Source organism: Ranitomeya imitator, chromosome 3 (assembly GCF_032444005.1).
Source record: "Ranitomeya imitator isolate aRanImi1 chromosome 3, aRanImi1.pri, whole genome shotgun sequence".
NCBI classification, from domain to species: domain Eukaryota; kingdom Metazoa; phylum Chordata; class Amphibia; order Anura; family Dendrobatidae; genus Ranitomeya; species Ranitomeya imitator.
Window position 1 is genome coordinate 499,953,902 of NC_091284.1, and position 14,776 is coordinate 499,968,677.

General features: G+C 43.3%; 1 protein-coding gene across 2 annotated transcripts in view; it reads right to left on the minus strand.

The window, feature by feature from the left end:
* DMD (dystrophin) overlaps positions 1-14,776 on the minus strand; it is a 4,179,683-nt gene that overhangs the window by 1,583,333 nt on the left and 2,581,574 nt on the right. For both annotated transcript variants that reach the window (XM_069757653.1, XM_069757654.1), the window contains one exon: positions 13,375-13,522. In XM_069757653.1, the coding sequence (XP_069613754.1) occupies positions 13,375-13,522 (148 nt within the window). The remainder of the gene's footprint in view (positions 1-13,374; positions 13,523-14,776) is intronic.

Below are 14,776 nucleotides of genomic sequence, written 5' to 3' on the forward strand. Positions count from 1 at the left end.
CATTATAAACTTCTGTGAAGCACTTGGGGGGTCAAAGTGCTCACCACACCTCAAGATAAGTTCCTTAGGGGGTCTACTTTCCAAAATGGTGTCACTTGTGGGGGGTTTCAATGTTTAGGCACATCAGTGGCTCTTCAAACGCAACATGGCGTCCCATCTCAATTCCTATCAATTTTGCATTGAAAGGTCAAACGGCGCTCCTTCCCTTCCGAGGTCTCCCATGCGCCCAAACAGTGGGTTACCCCCACATATGGGGTATCAGAGTACTCAGGACAAATTGTGCAACAACTTTTTGGTTCCAATTTCTTCTCTTACCATTGGGAAAATAAAAAATTGTGGGCGAAAAGATAATTTTTGTGGAAAAAAATCTTTTTTATTTTTTCGGTTCTGCATTATAAACTTCTGTGAAGCATTTGGTGGGTCAAAGTGCTCACCACACCTCTAGGTAAGTTCCTTAGGGGGTCTACTTTCCAAAATGGTGTCACTTGTGGGGGGTTTCAATGTTTAGGCACATCAGTGGCTCTCCAAACGCAACATGGCGTCCCATCTCAATTCCAGTCAATTTTGCATTTAAAAGTCAAATGGCGCTCCTTCCCTTCCGAGCTCTGCCATGCACGCAAACTGTGGTTTACCTCCACTTATGGGGTATCGGCGTACTCAGGACAAATTGTACAACAAGGTTTGGGGTCCATTTTTTCCTGTAACTCTTGGCAAAATAAAACAAATTGGAGCTGAAGTAAATTTTTTGTGAAAAAAAGTTAAATGTTAATTTTTATTTAAACATTCCAAAAATTCCTGTGAAACACCTGAAGGGTTAATAAACTTCTTGAATGTGGTTTTGAGAACCTTGAGGGGTGAAGCTTTTAGAATGGTGTCACACTTGGGTATTTTTTATCATATAGACCCCTCAAAATGACTTCAAATGAGATGTGGTCCCTAAAATAAAATGGTGTTGTAAAAATGAGAAATTGCTGGTCAATTTTAACCCCTATAACTCCCTAACAAAAAAAAATTTTGGCTCCAAAATTGTGCTGATGTAAAGTAGACATGTGGGAAATGTTACTTATTAAGTATTTTGTGTGACATATCTCTGTGATTGAATTGCATAAAAATTCAAAGTTGGAAAATTGCGAAATTTTCAAAATTTTCGCCATGTTTCCATTTTTTTCACAAATAAATGCAGGTAATATCAAATAAATTTTACCACTATCATGAAGTACAATATGTCACGAGAAAACAATGTCAGAATCAGTGGGATCCGTTGAAGCGTTCCAGAGTTATAACCTCATAAAGGGACAGTGGTCAGAATTGTAAAAATTGGCCCGGTCCATAACGTGCAAACCACCCTTGGGGGTAAAGGGGTTAAGTGTGTTTTTCTACATTATGTGCATGGGGGCCTAAAAGGCCCCCAATACGTTAATATGTATATTTTTAACGTCATGCGTTCTAGGGTTAAAGATAAGCTGCTGTGCTTCTCCGGGATGCCTTACAGGACATCTAGAACTATTGAAACCATATCCAAAGCAATACAGATCATGACACCACCAAAGAAGTATGCAGGCTAGAACAGAATTAAAATGCGCCTTTATTTATAAAAGTGGCAATTGATTACAATAATATAAAATAGTTAAAAAACGTGCACAGGACTAGGACTAAAAAAGTATAAGAAAATATATTGACAGCAACCCCAGGGAACCTCAATATAAGGATTATTTATATATTACTCAGCTGTGCATACCATATTGTGCAAAGGAGCAAATATTCAAGCACCATGTGATATATCACCTTATTTATTATTCTCTGCTTTTTGATTAAATTGATGATAGATTTTTGGGCACGTTTATCACATAATATTTTGGTTTTGTCCTGTAGTTTGGTGCACTGCACTATATTGTGGCAATTTATTTGCCTTTAATTTGTTTTTTTAAATTGATTTTCTATATATATCACATGGTGCTTGAATATTTGCTCCTTTGCACAATATGGTATGCACAGCTGAGTAATATATAAATAATCCTTATATTGAGGTTCCCTGGGGTTGCTGTGAATATATTTTCCTATTTTCTTATACTTTTTTAGTCCTAGTCCTGTGCAAGTTTTTTAACTATTTTATATTATTGTAATCAATTGCCACTTTTATAAATAAAGGCGTATTTTAATTCTGTTCTAGCCTGCATACTTCTTTGGTGGTTTCATGGTCTGTATTGCTTTGGATATGGTCCTCTACCTGTAATGGTGTCCACTGACAACCTTCACAGTACACCACGATTGCCTGTTCATATTATAAATAATATTGTTCTGATATATGTCATATTTTTGGATAATTTCAGGTGTTCTGTGTTCTTTAAACTATTGAAACCAGTGTGGACATACCATTGGTGCAACCTGTTCTGTCGCATAGGGGCCCAGAAGGTAAGAGTACCATCTTCAAACAGCAAGAAGCATCTCTCACAGACACATTATTGGACTGCAGAGGACCCATATACTGTTTTTGCACTGTCAAACTATGAAAATATAGAGCAACCTGCCCTCTGACCAGTGGTGGCTGCTGCGTCATTGCCAGACACGCCAGCACATCTCCTAGGGCTTCCCACTTATATTGGACACATCAACGTGGACATTATACCTTGCTACAAGCATTTACTGCTATTGTGCCGCTGATACTCCATTATGTTCAAGAAAAAGCTCTTTTGTCCCTGAAGTTATTGTTACTGAAGAAGGCCTTGTATTTGGGCCGAAACGTTCATTTGATGACTACAATAAATTGCAAAAACTACATATAAGTTGAGTGCCTTAGATTATCTCTCACTTACCAAATGTTCACTGTCCCAACTTAACTTTTGGTACCTATTCTAATGTTAAAGGGAACCTGTCACTCCAAAAATCGAAGATGAGCTAAGCCCACCAGCATCAGGGGCTTATCTACAACATTCTGGATAGTTATGGGCATACATGGTTCTAGCTGGAAAACCATGCTCTCAGATATGGGAGGAGGGAGGCTGCACAGCCCAGGGGTTGGTGCAGCATGGTGGGAGGGGGCAACCTATGGGATTATAGGCAGCTCCTCATTTTGGACTTAGTTTGTCTACTGGCAGGAGTCCCATTAGCTGATGCAGCCAGAGAATTATGTAACAAAGATTTGGACCTGTGATTCATCAGCGCCTCCCTGTGGTCACATGCTACATAACATGGTAATTGTAATCTATCTGTACCTTACCCTTGTACTACATTCCTGACTGTATACTTGTATATTTGTTCTTGTATATATATACTTTTCGGTGATTAGATATAAACTTAATCTTGGGCTGCTCTTTTATCTCGATTCACAAATATTCACATCTGCACGCTCGGTTGGTTACTATACACTACCCCGGGACTGGTTTCTGACCTGATAAAAGCCAGTTGTCAGAGTGCGGGTTATATCTAATGAGGAACTGGTGGCAACATACCGTACTGTGTTAGTGAGGAACTCTGACAGTGATGGCCGGGAGGTTTAGATATATATATATACAGTACAGACCAAAAGTTTGGACACACCTTCTCATTTAAAGATTTTTCTGTATTTTCATGACTATGAAAATTGTACATTCACACTCAAGGCATCAAAACTATGAATTAACACATGTGGAATTATATACTTAGCAAAATAAGTGTGAAACAACTGAAACTAACTTTAATATTCTTTAAAATATTCAAGATGCGGCTCTGAAACCCGTGGCCGACCGACCCATCCTCATTTAAGTCAATCAACCACAAGTTTCAGAACCGCATCTTGAACACCCCAAAAAATACCAAAGTTCAAAATAGGTCTCCCCAGACCGAACAGAACAGCAGGGTTAACAAAAAAGTGTGAAACAACTGAAATTATGTTTTACATTCTAGGTTCTTCAAAGTAGCCACGTTTTGCTTTGATGACTGCTTTGCACACTCTTGGCATTCTCTTGATGAGCTTCAAGAGGTTGTCAGCGGGAATGGTCTTCCAACAATCTTGAAGGAGTTCCCAGAGATGCTTAGCACTTGCTGGCCCTTTTGCCTTCACTCTGCGGTCCAGCTCACTCCAAACCATCTCAATTGGGTTCAGGTCTGGTGACTGTGAAGGTCTGGTCATCTGGTGTAGCACCCCATCACTCTCCTTCTTGGTCAAATAGCCCTTACACAGCCTGGAGGTGTGTTTGGGGTCATTGTCCTGTTAAAAAATAAATGATGGTCCAACTAAACGCAAACCGGATGAAATAGCATGCAGCTGCTAGATGCTGTGGTAGCCATGCTGGTTCAGTATGCTGTTATGAACAGGTAATTCAGAACCACAATGGGTCTAGTGGTTAAGAGCACACAAGGTGACCTGACAGTTACCAATAACAAGGACGAGCTCTGAGACGTGGGAACTCTGCTGACCGCAATCCCTAATCCTATCATACCACACTAGAGGTAGCCGTGGAGCGCTCCTGTCCAGGCCTAGGCGCCTCGATCACAGCCTGAGAAACTAGCTAGCCCTAAGAGAGAAAAATAAGCCTACCTTGCCTCAGAGAAATTCCCCAAAGGAAAAGGCAGCCCCCCACATATAATGACTGTGAGTTGAGATGAAAGTACAAACACAGAGATGAAATAGATTTTAGCAAAGTGAGGCCCGACTGACTGAACAGACCGAAGATAGGAAAGATTACTTTGCGGTCAACACAAAACCCTACAAACAACCACGCAGAGGGTGCAAAAAGACCCTCCGCACCGACTAACGGTACGGAGGTACCCCCTCTGCGTCCCAGAGCTTCCAGCAAGCAAGAAAAACCAATATCGCAAGCTGGACAGAAAATATAGCAACAAAAGTAACACCAGCAAAACTTAGCTTATGCAGGAAAGACAGGCCACAGGAACGATCCAGGAGAGAGCAAGATCCACACTAGAATATTGACTGGAGGCCAAGAGCAAAGCACTAGGTGGAGTTAAATAGAGCAGCACCTAACGACTTCACCACATCACCTGAGGAAGGAAACTTAGAAGCTGCAGTACCACTCACATCCACCAACGGAAGCTCATAGACAGAATCAGCCGAAGTACCACTTGTGACCACAGGAGGGAGCTCGACCACAGAATTCACAACAGTATGCCTTCAATTTTGAATAAATCCCCAACAGTGTCACCAGCAAAGCACCCCCACACAATCACACCTCCTCCGTCATGCTTCCCGGTGGGAACCAGGCATGTAGAGTCCATCCGTTCACCTTTTCTGCGTCACACAAAGACAAGGTGGTTGGAGCCAAAGATCTCAAATTTGGACTCATCAGACCAAAGCACAGATTTCCACTGGTCTAATGTCCATTCCTTGTGTTCTTTAGCCCAAACATGTCTCTTATGCTTGTTGCCTGTCTTTAGCAGTGGTTTCCTAGCAGCTATTTTACCATGAAGGGCTGCTGCACAAAGTCTCCTCTTAACAGTTGTTGTAGAGATATGTCTGCTGCTAGATCTCTGTGTGGCATTGACCTGGTCTCTAATCTGAGCTGCTGTTAACGTGCGATTTCTGAGGCTGGTGATTCGGAAAAACTTATCCTCAGAAGCAGAGGTGACTCTTGGTCTTCCTTTCCTGGGGCGGTCTACATGTGAGCCAGTTTCTTTGTAGCGCTTGATGGTTTTTGCCACTGCACTTGGGGACACTTTCAAAGTTTTCCCAATTTTTCGGACTGACTGACTTCGTAAAGTAATGATGGCCACTCATTTTTCTTTATAATACAAATTCTAACAATCTATTCAGTAGGACTATCAGCTGTGTATCCACCAGACTTCTGCACAACACAACTGATGGTCCCAACCCCATTTATAAGGCAAGAAATCCCACTTAATAAACCTGACAGGGCACACCTGTGAAGTGAAAACCATTACCGGTAGTGTTGAGCATTCCAATACCGCAAGTATCGGGTATCGGCCGATACTTGCGGTATCGGAATTCCGATACCGAGTTCCGATATTTTTGTGATATCGGCAATCGGTATCGGATCCATATTAAGGTGTAAAATGAAGAATTAAAATAAAAAATATTGATATACTTACCTCTCCGGAGGCCCTTGAACATCACCGCTGGTAACCGGCAGCCTTCTTTGTTTAAAATGAGCGCGTTTAGGGACTTCCATGATGTCACGGCTTCTGATTGGTCGCGTGCCGCTCATGTGACCGCCACGCGACCAATCAGAAGCCGCGACGTCATTCTCAGGCCCTAAACTCCTCATTCTAGGAATTTAGGACCTGAGAATGACGTCGCGGCTTCTGATTGGTCGCGTGGCAGTCACATGAGCGGCAGGCGACCAATCAGAAGCCGCGACGTCATTCTCAGGTCCTAAACGCGCTCATTTTAAGCAAAGAAGGCTGCCGGTTACCAGCGGTGATGTCCAGGGGCCTCCGGAGAGGTGAGCATATCAATATTTTTTGTTTTAATTCTTTATTTTACACATTAATATGGATCCCAGGGCCTGAAGGAGAGTTTCCTCTCCTTCAGACCCTGAGAACAATCAGGATACCTTCCGATACTTGGTGTCCCATTGACTTGTATTGGTATCGGATATCGGTATCGGCGATATCCGATACTTTTCGGGTATTGGCCGATACTATCCGATACCGATACTTTCAAGTATCGGACGGTATCGCTCAACACTAATTACCGGTGATTGCCTCTTGAAGCTCATCAAGAGAATGCCAAGAGTGTGCAAAGCAGTCATCAAAGCAAAACGTGGCTACTTTGAAGAACCTAGAATGTAAAACATAATTTCAGTTGTTTCACACTTTTTTGTTAACCCTGCTGTTCTGTTCGGTCTGGGGAGACCTATTTTGAACTTTGGTATTTTTTGGGGTGTTCAAGATGCGGTTCTGAAACTTGTGGTTGATTGACTTAAATGAGGATGGGTCGGTCGGCCACGGGTTTCAGAGCCGCATCTTGAATATTTTAAAGAATATTAAAGTTCAAAGTCGGTCATTTTTGACCAACAGAACAGCAGGGTTAAGTATATAATTTAACATGTGCTAATTCATAGTTTTCATGCCTTCAGTGTGAATGTACAATTTCCATAGTCATGAAAATACAGAAAAATCTTTAAATGAGAAGGGCTGTCCAAACTTTTGGTTTGTACTGTATTTATTTATATATATATATATATATATATATATATATATATATATATATATATATATATATAAATATATATATATATATATATATCCCCAGCCTAGACTGGTGATATATATCTCCCCTCCCTGGAGCACCTCAATAACTCGTACCTATCATGGAAGCCTCTCCGCCGACTATTTGCCTTCCATGCAGTTCCCTTACTGACCTGGGGTAAGAGGTGGCACCAGAGAGCTGATCCCTGCTGGGTCATTCTTTCCCCTCCCCAGAGGCCAGTGAAATTGACACACCCCTTCCCCTGCACGATCCGTCACATATCTATATATATAATTGTCTAAGGGTTTTTCCGTCTGTCTGTCTGTCTGTCTGTCTGTCCTGGAAATCCCGGCTCTCTGATTGGTCGAGGCAGGCACAGCATCGTCGTAGAAATCCCGCGTCTCTCCCAGCAACGGGCACAGCGACGATGATGTCATAAAGGACGTAGACATCTCACGTTTCTGATTCAGCGACGGGCACAGTATCGACGTAGATGTCATAATGGTTGCCATGGTGACGATGATGTCATAAAGGTTGCCTCGACCAATCAGCGACGGGCACAGTCTGCAGCGAATTCTGGAATCATCATTGTCCATATACTACAGGGACATGCATATTCTACAATACCCGATGTGTTAGAATCGGGCCACAATCTAGTCTTATAATAATTTTGTAATCTGATTTTTGCACTTAGGTATGCTTGTAGTGATACAGTTTTCGACTAATACCTCCATCAGAGACAAGACTGAGTAGAAAACTGATTGCTTTGCTGTGGCATCCATCGCTGCATTTCTTTGGTTTTGGATGGGAATACCGTTGAGCCAGGGACATAATGACTGTGGTTGCACAGGTTGAAGTGCACGTCAAGACCTGTGCAAACTTCAATGGAATATACATTCTCGGATCCATTCAGAGCAATATATGCAATACATGCTGCTGGCCAATCAGAGTCCAGCAGCTGACATTGGCATGCAAGTCACTGGTGGTATATGGCAGTAACATCATGCATTCCCATAGCTTGCACACTGAAGTCAGCTGCCGGCTTCAGAAGAGGACGTCGTGCGGCAGGAAAGCGGAGGGAAGGTGAGCAGAATAATTAATTTTTTTCTATGCATTAAGGAACAGCGGCAGAAAGTGGGACATATGCCAGAATGGGTGATAAATACAAGGATGAGCTCAGGATAAGGCACATATATGCCAGTATGGGGCCCAGAATGAAGGAAATATATCTGCATGGAGAACATACATACCAGGATAAAGGAGATATATATCTATAATATAACGGTGGGAGCGTCACTCTGTCCGAAGCCTTTATAGACTGCGCAAGCGCGACGCACCGTGCCTGCGCAGTCTGGACCAGAGTGACGCAGCTGAACTTACTTATCCCCCCCAATATACCGGACATAGGGGCTCCACACACCCGTGTATCCCCCATAATATAGTGGCCATGGGGGCTCCGTGCTCTGCAGCTTCGGTCAGGGTAGATGTAGAGCCCAGCGGAGCTCCAGGACCTTTGATGATGTCACCAGCATGTGACCAGTGACGCGAGTGGGTGGAGTCAGCCCTCGCTGTGCAGGCTGCAGGGGTACTGTATCCATTATAGCCAGCGCCGCACTCAGGCAGTAAGTACAGCCACACTCACACAGTACAGCCACACACACAGTACAGCCACACTCAGCCGCACTCACACAGTACAGCCACAATCACACAGTACAGCCACACTCAGCCACACTTACACAGTACAGCCACACTCAGCCACACTCACACAGTAGAGCCACACTCAGCCGCACTCAAGCAGTAGAGCCACACTCAGCCGCACTCACCCAGCACAGCCACACTCAGCCGCACTCACGCAGTACAGCCACACTCAGCCGCACTCACGCAGTACAGCCACACTCTGCCACACTCACACAGTACAGCCACACTCACACATTAGAGCCACACTCGCACAGTAGAGCCACATTAGCACAGTAGAGCCACACTCAGCCGCACTCAAGCAGTAGAGCCACACTCAGCCGCACTCACCCAGCACAGCCACACTCAGCCGCACTGACACAGTACAGCCACTTAGTCGCACTCACGCAGTACAGCCACACTCAGCCGCACTCACGCAGTACAGCCACACTCAGTCACACTCACACAGTTCAGCCACACTCAGCCGCACTCACACAGTACAGCCACACTCACACAGCACAGCCACAATCAGCCACACTCACACAGTACAGCCACACTCACACAGTACAGCCACACTCACACAGTACAGCCACACACACACAGTACAGCCACACTCAGCCACATTCTCACAGTACAGCCACACTCAGCCGCACTCACACAGTACAGCCAGACTCACGCAGTACAGCCACACTCATGCAGTACAGCCACTCACGCAGTACAGCCACACTCACGCAGTACAGCCACACTCACGCAGTACAGCCACACTCAGCCGCACTCACGCAGTACAGCCACGCGCAGCCGCACTCACACAGTACAGCTGCACTCGCTCAGTACAGCCGCACTCACGCAGTACAGCCACACTCAGCCAAACTCACGCAGTACAGCCGCACTCAGGCAGTGCAGCCACACTCAGCTGCACTCGCACAGTGCAGCCACACTCAGCCACACTCGTGCAGTACAGCCACACTCAGTCACACTCACGCAGTACAGCCACACTCAGCCGCACTCGCGCAGTAGAGCCACACTCAGCCGCACTTGCGCAGTAGAGCCACACTCAGCTGCACTCACGCAGTAGAGCCACACTTGTTGTGAATTCTGTGGCAGAGCTCCCTCCTGTGGTCACAAGTGGTACTTCGGCTGGTTCTCTCTGTGAGCTTCCGTTGGTGGAGGAAAGTGGTACTGCGGCTTCTGAGTTTCCTTCCTCAGGTGATGTGGTGAAGTCGTTAGGTGCTGCTCTATTTAACTCCACCTAGTGCTTTGATCCTGGCTTCCAGTCAATGTTCTAGTATTGGACCTGTTTCCTCCTGGATCGTTCCTGTGTCCTGCTGCTCTGCATAGCTAAGTTCCTCTTTGCTATTTGTTTGCTGTTTTTTTCTGTCCAGCTTGTCAATTTGTTTTTTTCTGCTTGCTGGAAGCTCTGGGACGCAGAGGGTGTACCTCCGTGCCGTTAGTTCGGTACGGAGGGTCTTTTTGCCCCCTTTGCGTGGTTTTTGTAGGGTTTTGTGTTGACCTTTTCCTATCCTCGCTCTGTTCAGAAAGTTGGGCCTCATTTTGCTAAATCTATTTCATCTCTACGTTTGTCTTTTCATCTTAACTCACAGTCATTATATGTGGGGGCTGCCTTTTCCTTTGGGGTATTTCTCTGAGGCAAGGTAGGCTTATTTTCTATCTTCAGGCTAGCTAGTTTCTCAGGCCATGCCGAGTTGCATAGGCAGCGTTAGGCGCAATCCACGGCTGCCTTTAGTGTGGTTGGAGAGGATTAGGGATTGCGGTCAACAGAGTTCCCACATCTCAGAGCTCGTTCTTGTTTTTTGGGTTATTGCCAGGTCACTGTATGTGCGCTGACCTCTATGTCCATTGTGGTACTGAATTACCTTTCATAACACACACTCACGCATTACAGCCACACTCAGCCGCACTCGCGCAGTAGAGCCACACTCAGCCGCACTCACGCAGTACGGCCACGCTCAGTATAGCCGCACTCAGACAGTACAGCCACACTCAGCCGCACTCAGGCAGTACGGCCACGCTCAGTATAGTCGAACTCATGCAGTACAGCCACGGTCAGGATAGCCCAATTCAGGCAGTACAGCTACACTCAGCTGCACTCAGGCAGTACGGCCGCGCTCAGTATGGCCGCACTCAGGCAGTACGGCCGCACTCAGTATAGCCGCACTCAGGCAGTACAGCTGCACTCAGTATAGCCGCACTCAGGCAGTACAACCACTCTCAGTATAGCCGCGCTCAGGCAGTATAGCCGCGTTCAGCACAGTCCCACTCAGCACAGTCCCACTCAGCACAGCCAGACTCGGGCAGTACAGCTGGAGAGAGAAAGATGGGAGCAACATATGGCAAAATGGAAACAGGAACAGGCAGAATGGGAGCAGCACATTACAACAGAATGGGGGCACAGGATGGGAGCAGCACATCACAGAATGGTTGCGCAGGATGGGAACAGCACATGACAGAATGGTTGCGAATGATGGGAGCACCACATGACAGGATGGGAGCAGGATGGGAGCAGCACATGACAAGACGGGGGTGCAGGATGGGAGCACATGACGGGATGAAGACGCAGGTTGGAACAGCACATGACAGGATGGGGACGCAGGATGGAGCAGCATATGACAAAATGGGGACGCAGGATGGAGCAGCACATGACAGGATGGGGACGCAGGATGGAGCAGCACATGACAGGATGGGGGAGCAAGATGGGAGCAGCACATACCAGGATGGAGACCATATACCAATATAAATGCTCGCCACCCGGGCGTGGAACGGGTTCAATAGCTTATATATATACATATATATATAAAAATATATATATATGTATATATATATAAGCCATATATATATATATATATATATATATATACCTGGATGGGGAACATCATACCAGGATGGGGGATATTTTTACCAGGATGGGAGATAGATACCGAGATGGGCATACATATACCAGGATGGGGCCCAGGATAAGGGACATATATATTAGGACGGGGTATATATATATATATACCAGGATTGGGGCAAGAAGGGGAATATATATTAGGATGGAGGACATATATATATATATATATATATATATATATATATATATTATTTACACCAGGATGAGGGACATATATTCCAGAATAGAGAACGTATATCTATCTATACCAGGATGGGGGCATGGGGTCCAAATCTTGCACCAGGGCCCATCGGACTCCAGAACTTGGTTTTTAAATTGCTGATGCCTGGGTATTTTTTTAATCCTACGCCTATTTATAAGGTTGATATATACTCAAGTTTGTCTGTCATCCCCCCTCACGACAGATTAAACTAAATCTTAAGGACTAAGCCCCTATAAAAATTCTTGCTCTAACAGATCTGTTAGTTTTTCTTTAAGAAGCCCTTCTACTCTGCACTCATTACCTGTATTAATTGCACCTGTTTGAACTCGTTACCTGTATAAAAGACACCTGTCCACACACTAAACCAATCACACTCCTACCTCTCCACCATGGTCAAGCCATGGGGCTGGTGGACCAGGACAAATGTACTTTACCCCCTCCATTAGAATACCATCTTGTTTGTAAGTATTGACTTTTCACATTTGCTCACTAAATTATTTAGTTTTAGTTATGACATTTGCTTTTTTATTTGGGGTATTATGTTTAAGAGGTCTTTTGGCCTATTAAAAACTTGTCTCTTAATTTTACATTTCATATTGTATGCATGTAACTGGCCCCACTTTTAGGAACATTCTGTTCTTATATATCTATGTTTTTTGGATTTAAGTGTACTTAATAAAATTTTATATTTTATGAGACTTTTGCGTGCCCTTGTTTTCATAGGTTGGTATGAAGATCCTTGCCTTGTAGGGAAAGGATGATTCTTAAAAAAGGTCAGGAATCAGTCCAGAGATACACAGGAGGACCTGGTCAATGACCTGAAGAGAGCTGGGACCACAGTTTCAAATCTTACAGTTAGTAACACAGTACGCTGTCATGGATTAAAATCCTGCAGAGAGCGGAAGGTCCCCCTGCTCACAACAACACATGTCCAAGCCCGTTTGAAGTTCGCCAATGACCATCTGGATGATGCACAGGAGGCATAGGAGAAGGTTATGTGGTCAGATGATACCAAAATTTAACCTATTCAGTCATCGTGTTCGGATCTGTATGGGCCAAAATCCCTGCTGCAGTGTGTGCAAACAGGGTCAAAAACTACAGGAAATGTCTGACCTCTGTAATGTCAAACAAAGGTTTCTCTACCATATATTAAGTTCTGTTTTCCTATTGTATCAAATGCTTATTTAATGCTACAAAATGCAAATTAATCATAGAAAATCATACAATGTGATTTTCTGGATTTTTTTTTTAAGACTGTCGCTCACAGTTGAAGTGTACCTACGATCAAGTACTTATTTTTCCCACTGTATATGTGTATTTTAGCAGTTGCAGCAAGGTAACAATACTGCCCTTCAACTAAATGTATCTTCCTATAATATTTACATAAAAGATTCAAATGAGGAGATTCAACAATTATAATCAAGCGTTTCAAATAAATTACGATACCTTTACTTTCTCCAACAGTTCATTTAACTGAAGATCATTCCCTTGTTCTGCTGGTGTATTAGCAATTTCCTCTGCATCTTCTAACCAAGTTCGAAATGTAATTAAGTCTTCTTGTAGTCCATATAACTTTCTCTTTTCTTCTTCTAGTCTATATAAACAAGTATATACAAGCATAATTTAATATTCAATGTATATTTAATATATTTTAAAAATGCAGAATTGATATTGAACTTTCATTTTCTCTAAAAAAAAACAAAACACTATTTTACAGGTAACCTAAAATTGATTAATAGAAATAACAACTCTTCCCCCGTAGAAAAAACAAAACACCCAAAATGAGTCATAATAGTGCTACATTACCAGAAAAATGTTCAGAAATCACAGCAAACGAAAAAACAATAAAAAAAATTGACATTGTCCGTGCTTCATCACTTGCTCTCTGCAACCACTCCTTGTGAATGTATCGGTAATGTTACAATTATGGCACAAGTGACTGCTGCAGCCAATCACTGGGCTCAGCAGTTTTGTCAATGTAGATGGCATAAGCCGCTGAGCTCAGTGGTTTGGTACAGTGGCCACATGTGCTCTAGTCATGATCTCACCGCAGCAGCTTGAAAACAATCACTAGGAGCAGCGACAGGGAGCAGGCGCTGAAGTAAGGGCAGGAGATTACCAAAATGTTCACAGTATCAGTATGTAACTGTCAACACAATATACTTCCTAATTAAATTGTATAGGTGGTACAACACTAGTTTTGACAATTATTTTACTTGTAAATTGCGGAATTCCTGATTTATGCTTTATATAGCAAAAATGAATGGAAAGTAGCTGCTATGATATCTTCTATGCACTGCATGCTGAGAAAATGAACCCCTACATCTCTATTGTTCTCTAACACACTCAGCTGCAGAATCTTCATGAAGGGCCTTATGAAGCACTACTCAGCAATGTTGCTGTGAATACACCACTGGGATTCGATTAAAGGAAACTTTCTAGGAGCAGCAGTATCACTCTTTTTCCATAGCTGTTTCCTATTCTTCCTCCTCCCCACAACATAGTACATAAAAAATAAAAACTAGTGCAAGAAAAAATGAGACAGTTATATTAATGAAGTTACAGAGTTTATTTCCCAACTGGTTGCTATTGGTAATTGCTCCACTTTTCACCTAATCCTATTTCCCATAGAAAAAAATCTGATAGTTTATTGGAAAACTTTTGTAATATGAATTTGCAATACAAACCTTTTATGAATCTGAATGTCATCAGTATTTCTTTATTATTATTATTATTATTATTATTATTATTAATAATAATAATTACCATGAAATTAAGTAACAGGAGAATGTCACTGTATTGATTTTAGTCTAGTTTGAAGTCTTATTATTGCAACCACCAGGAATAG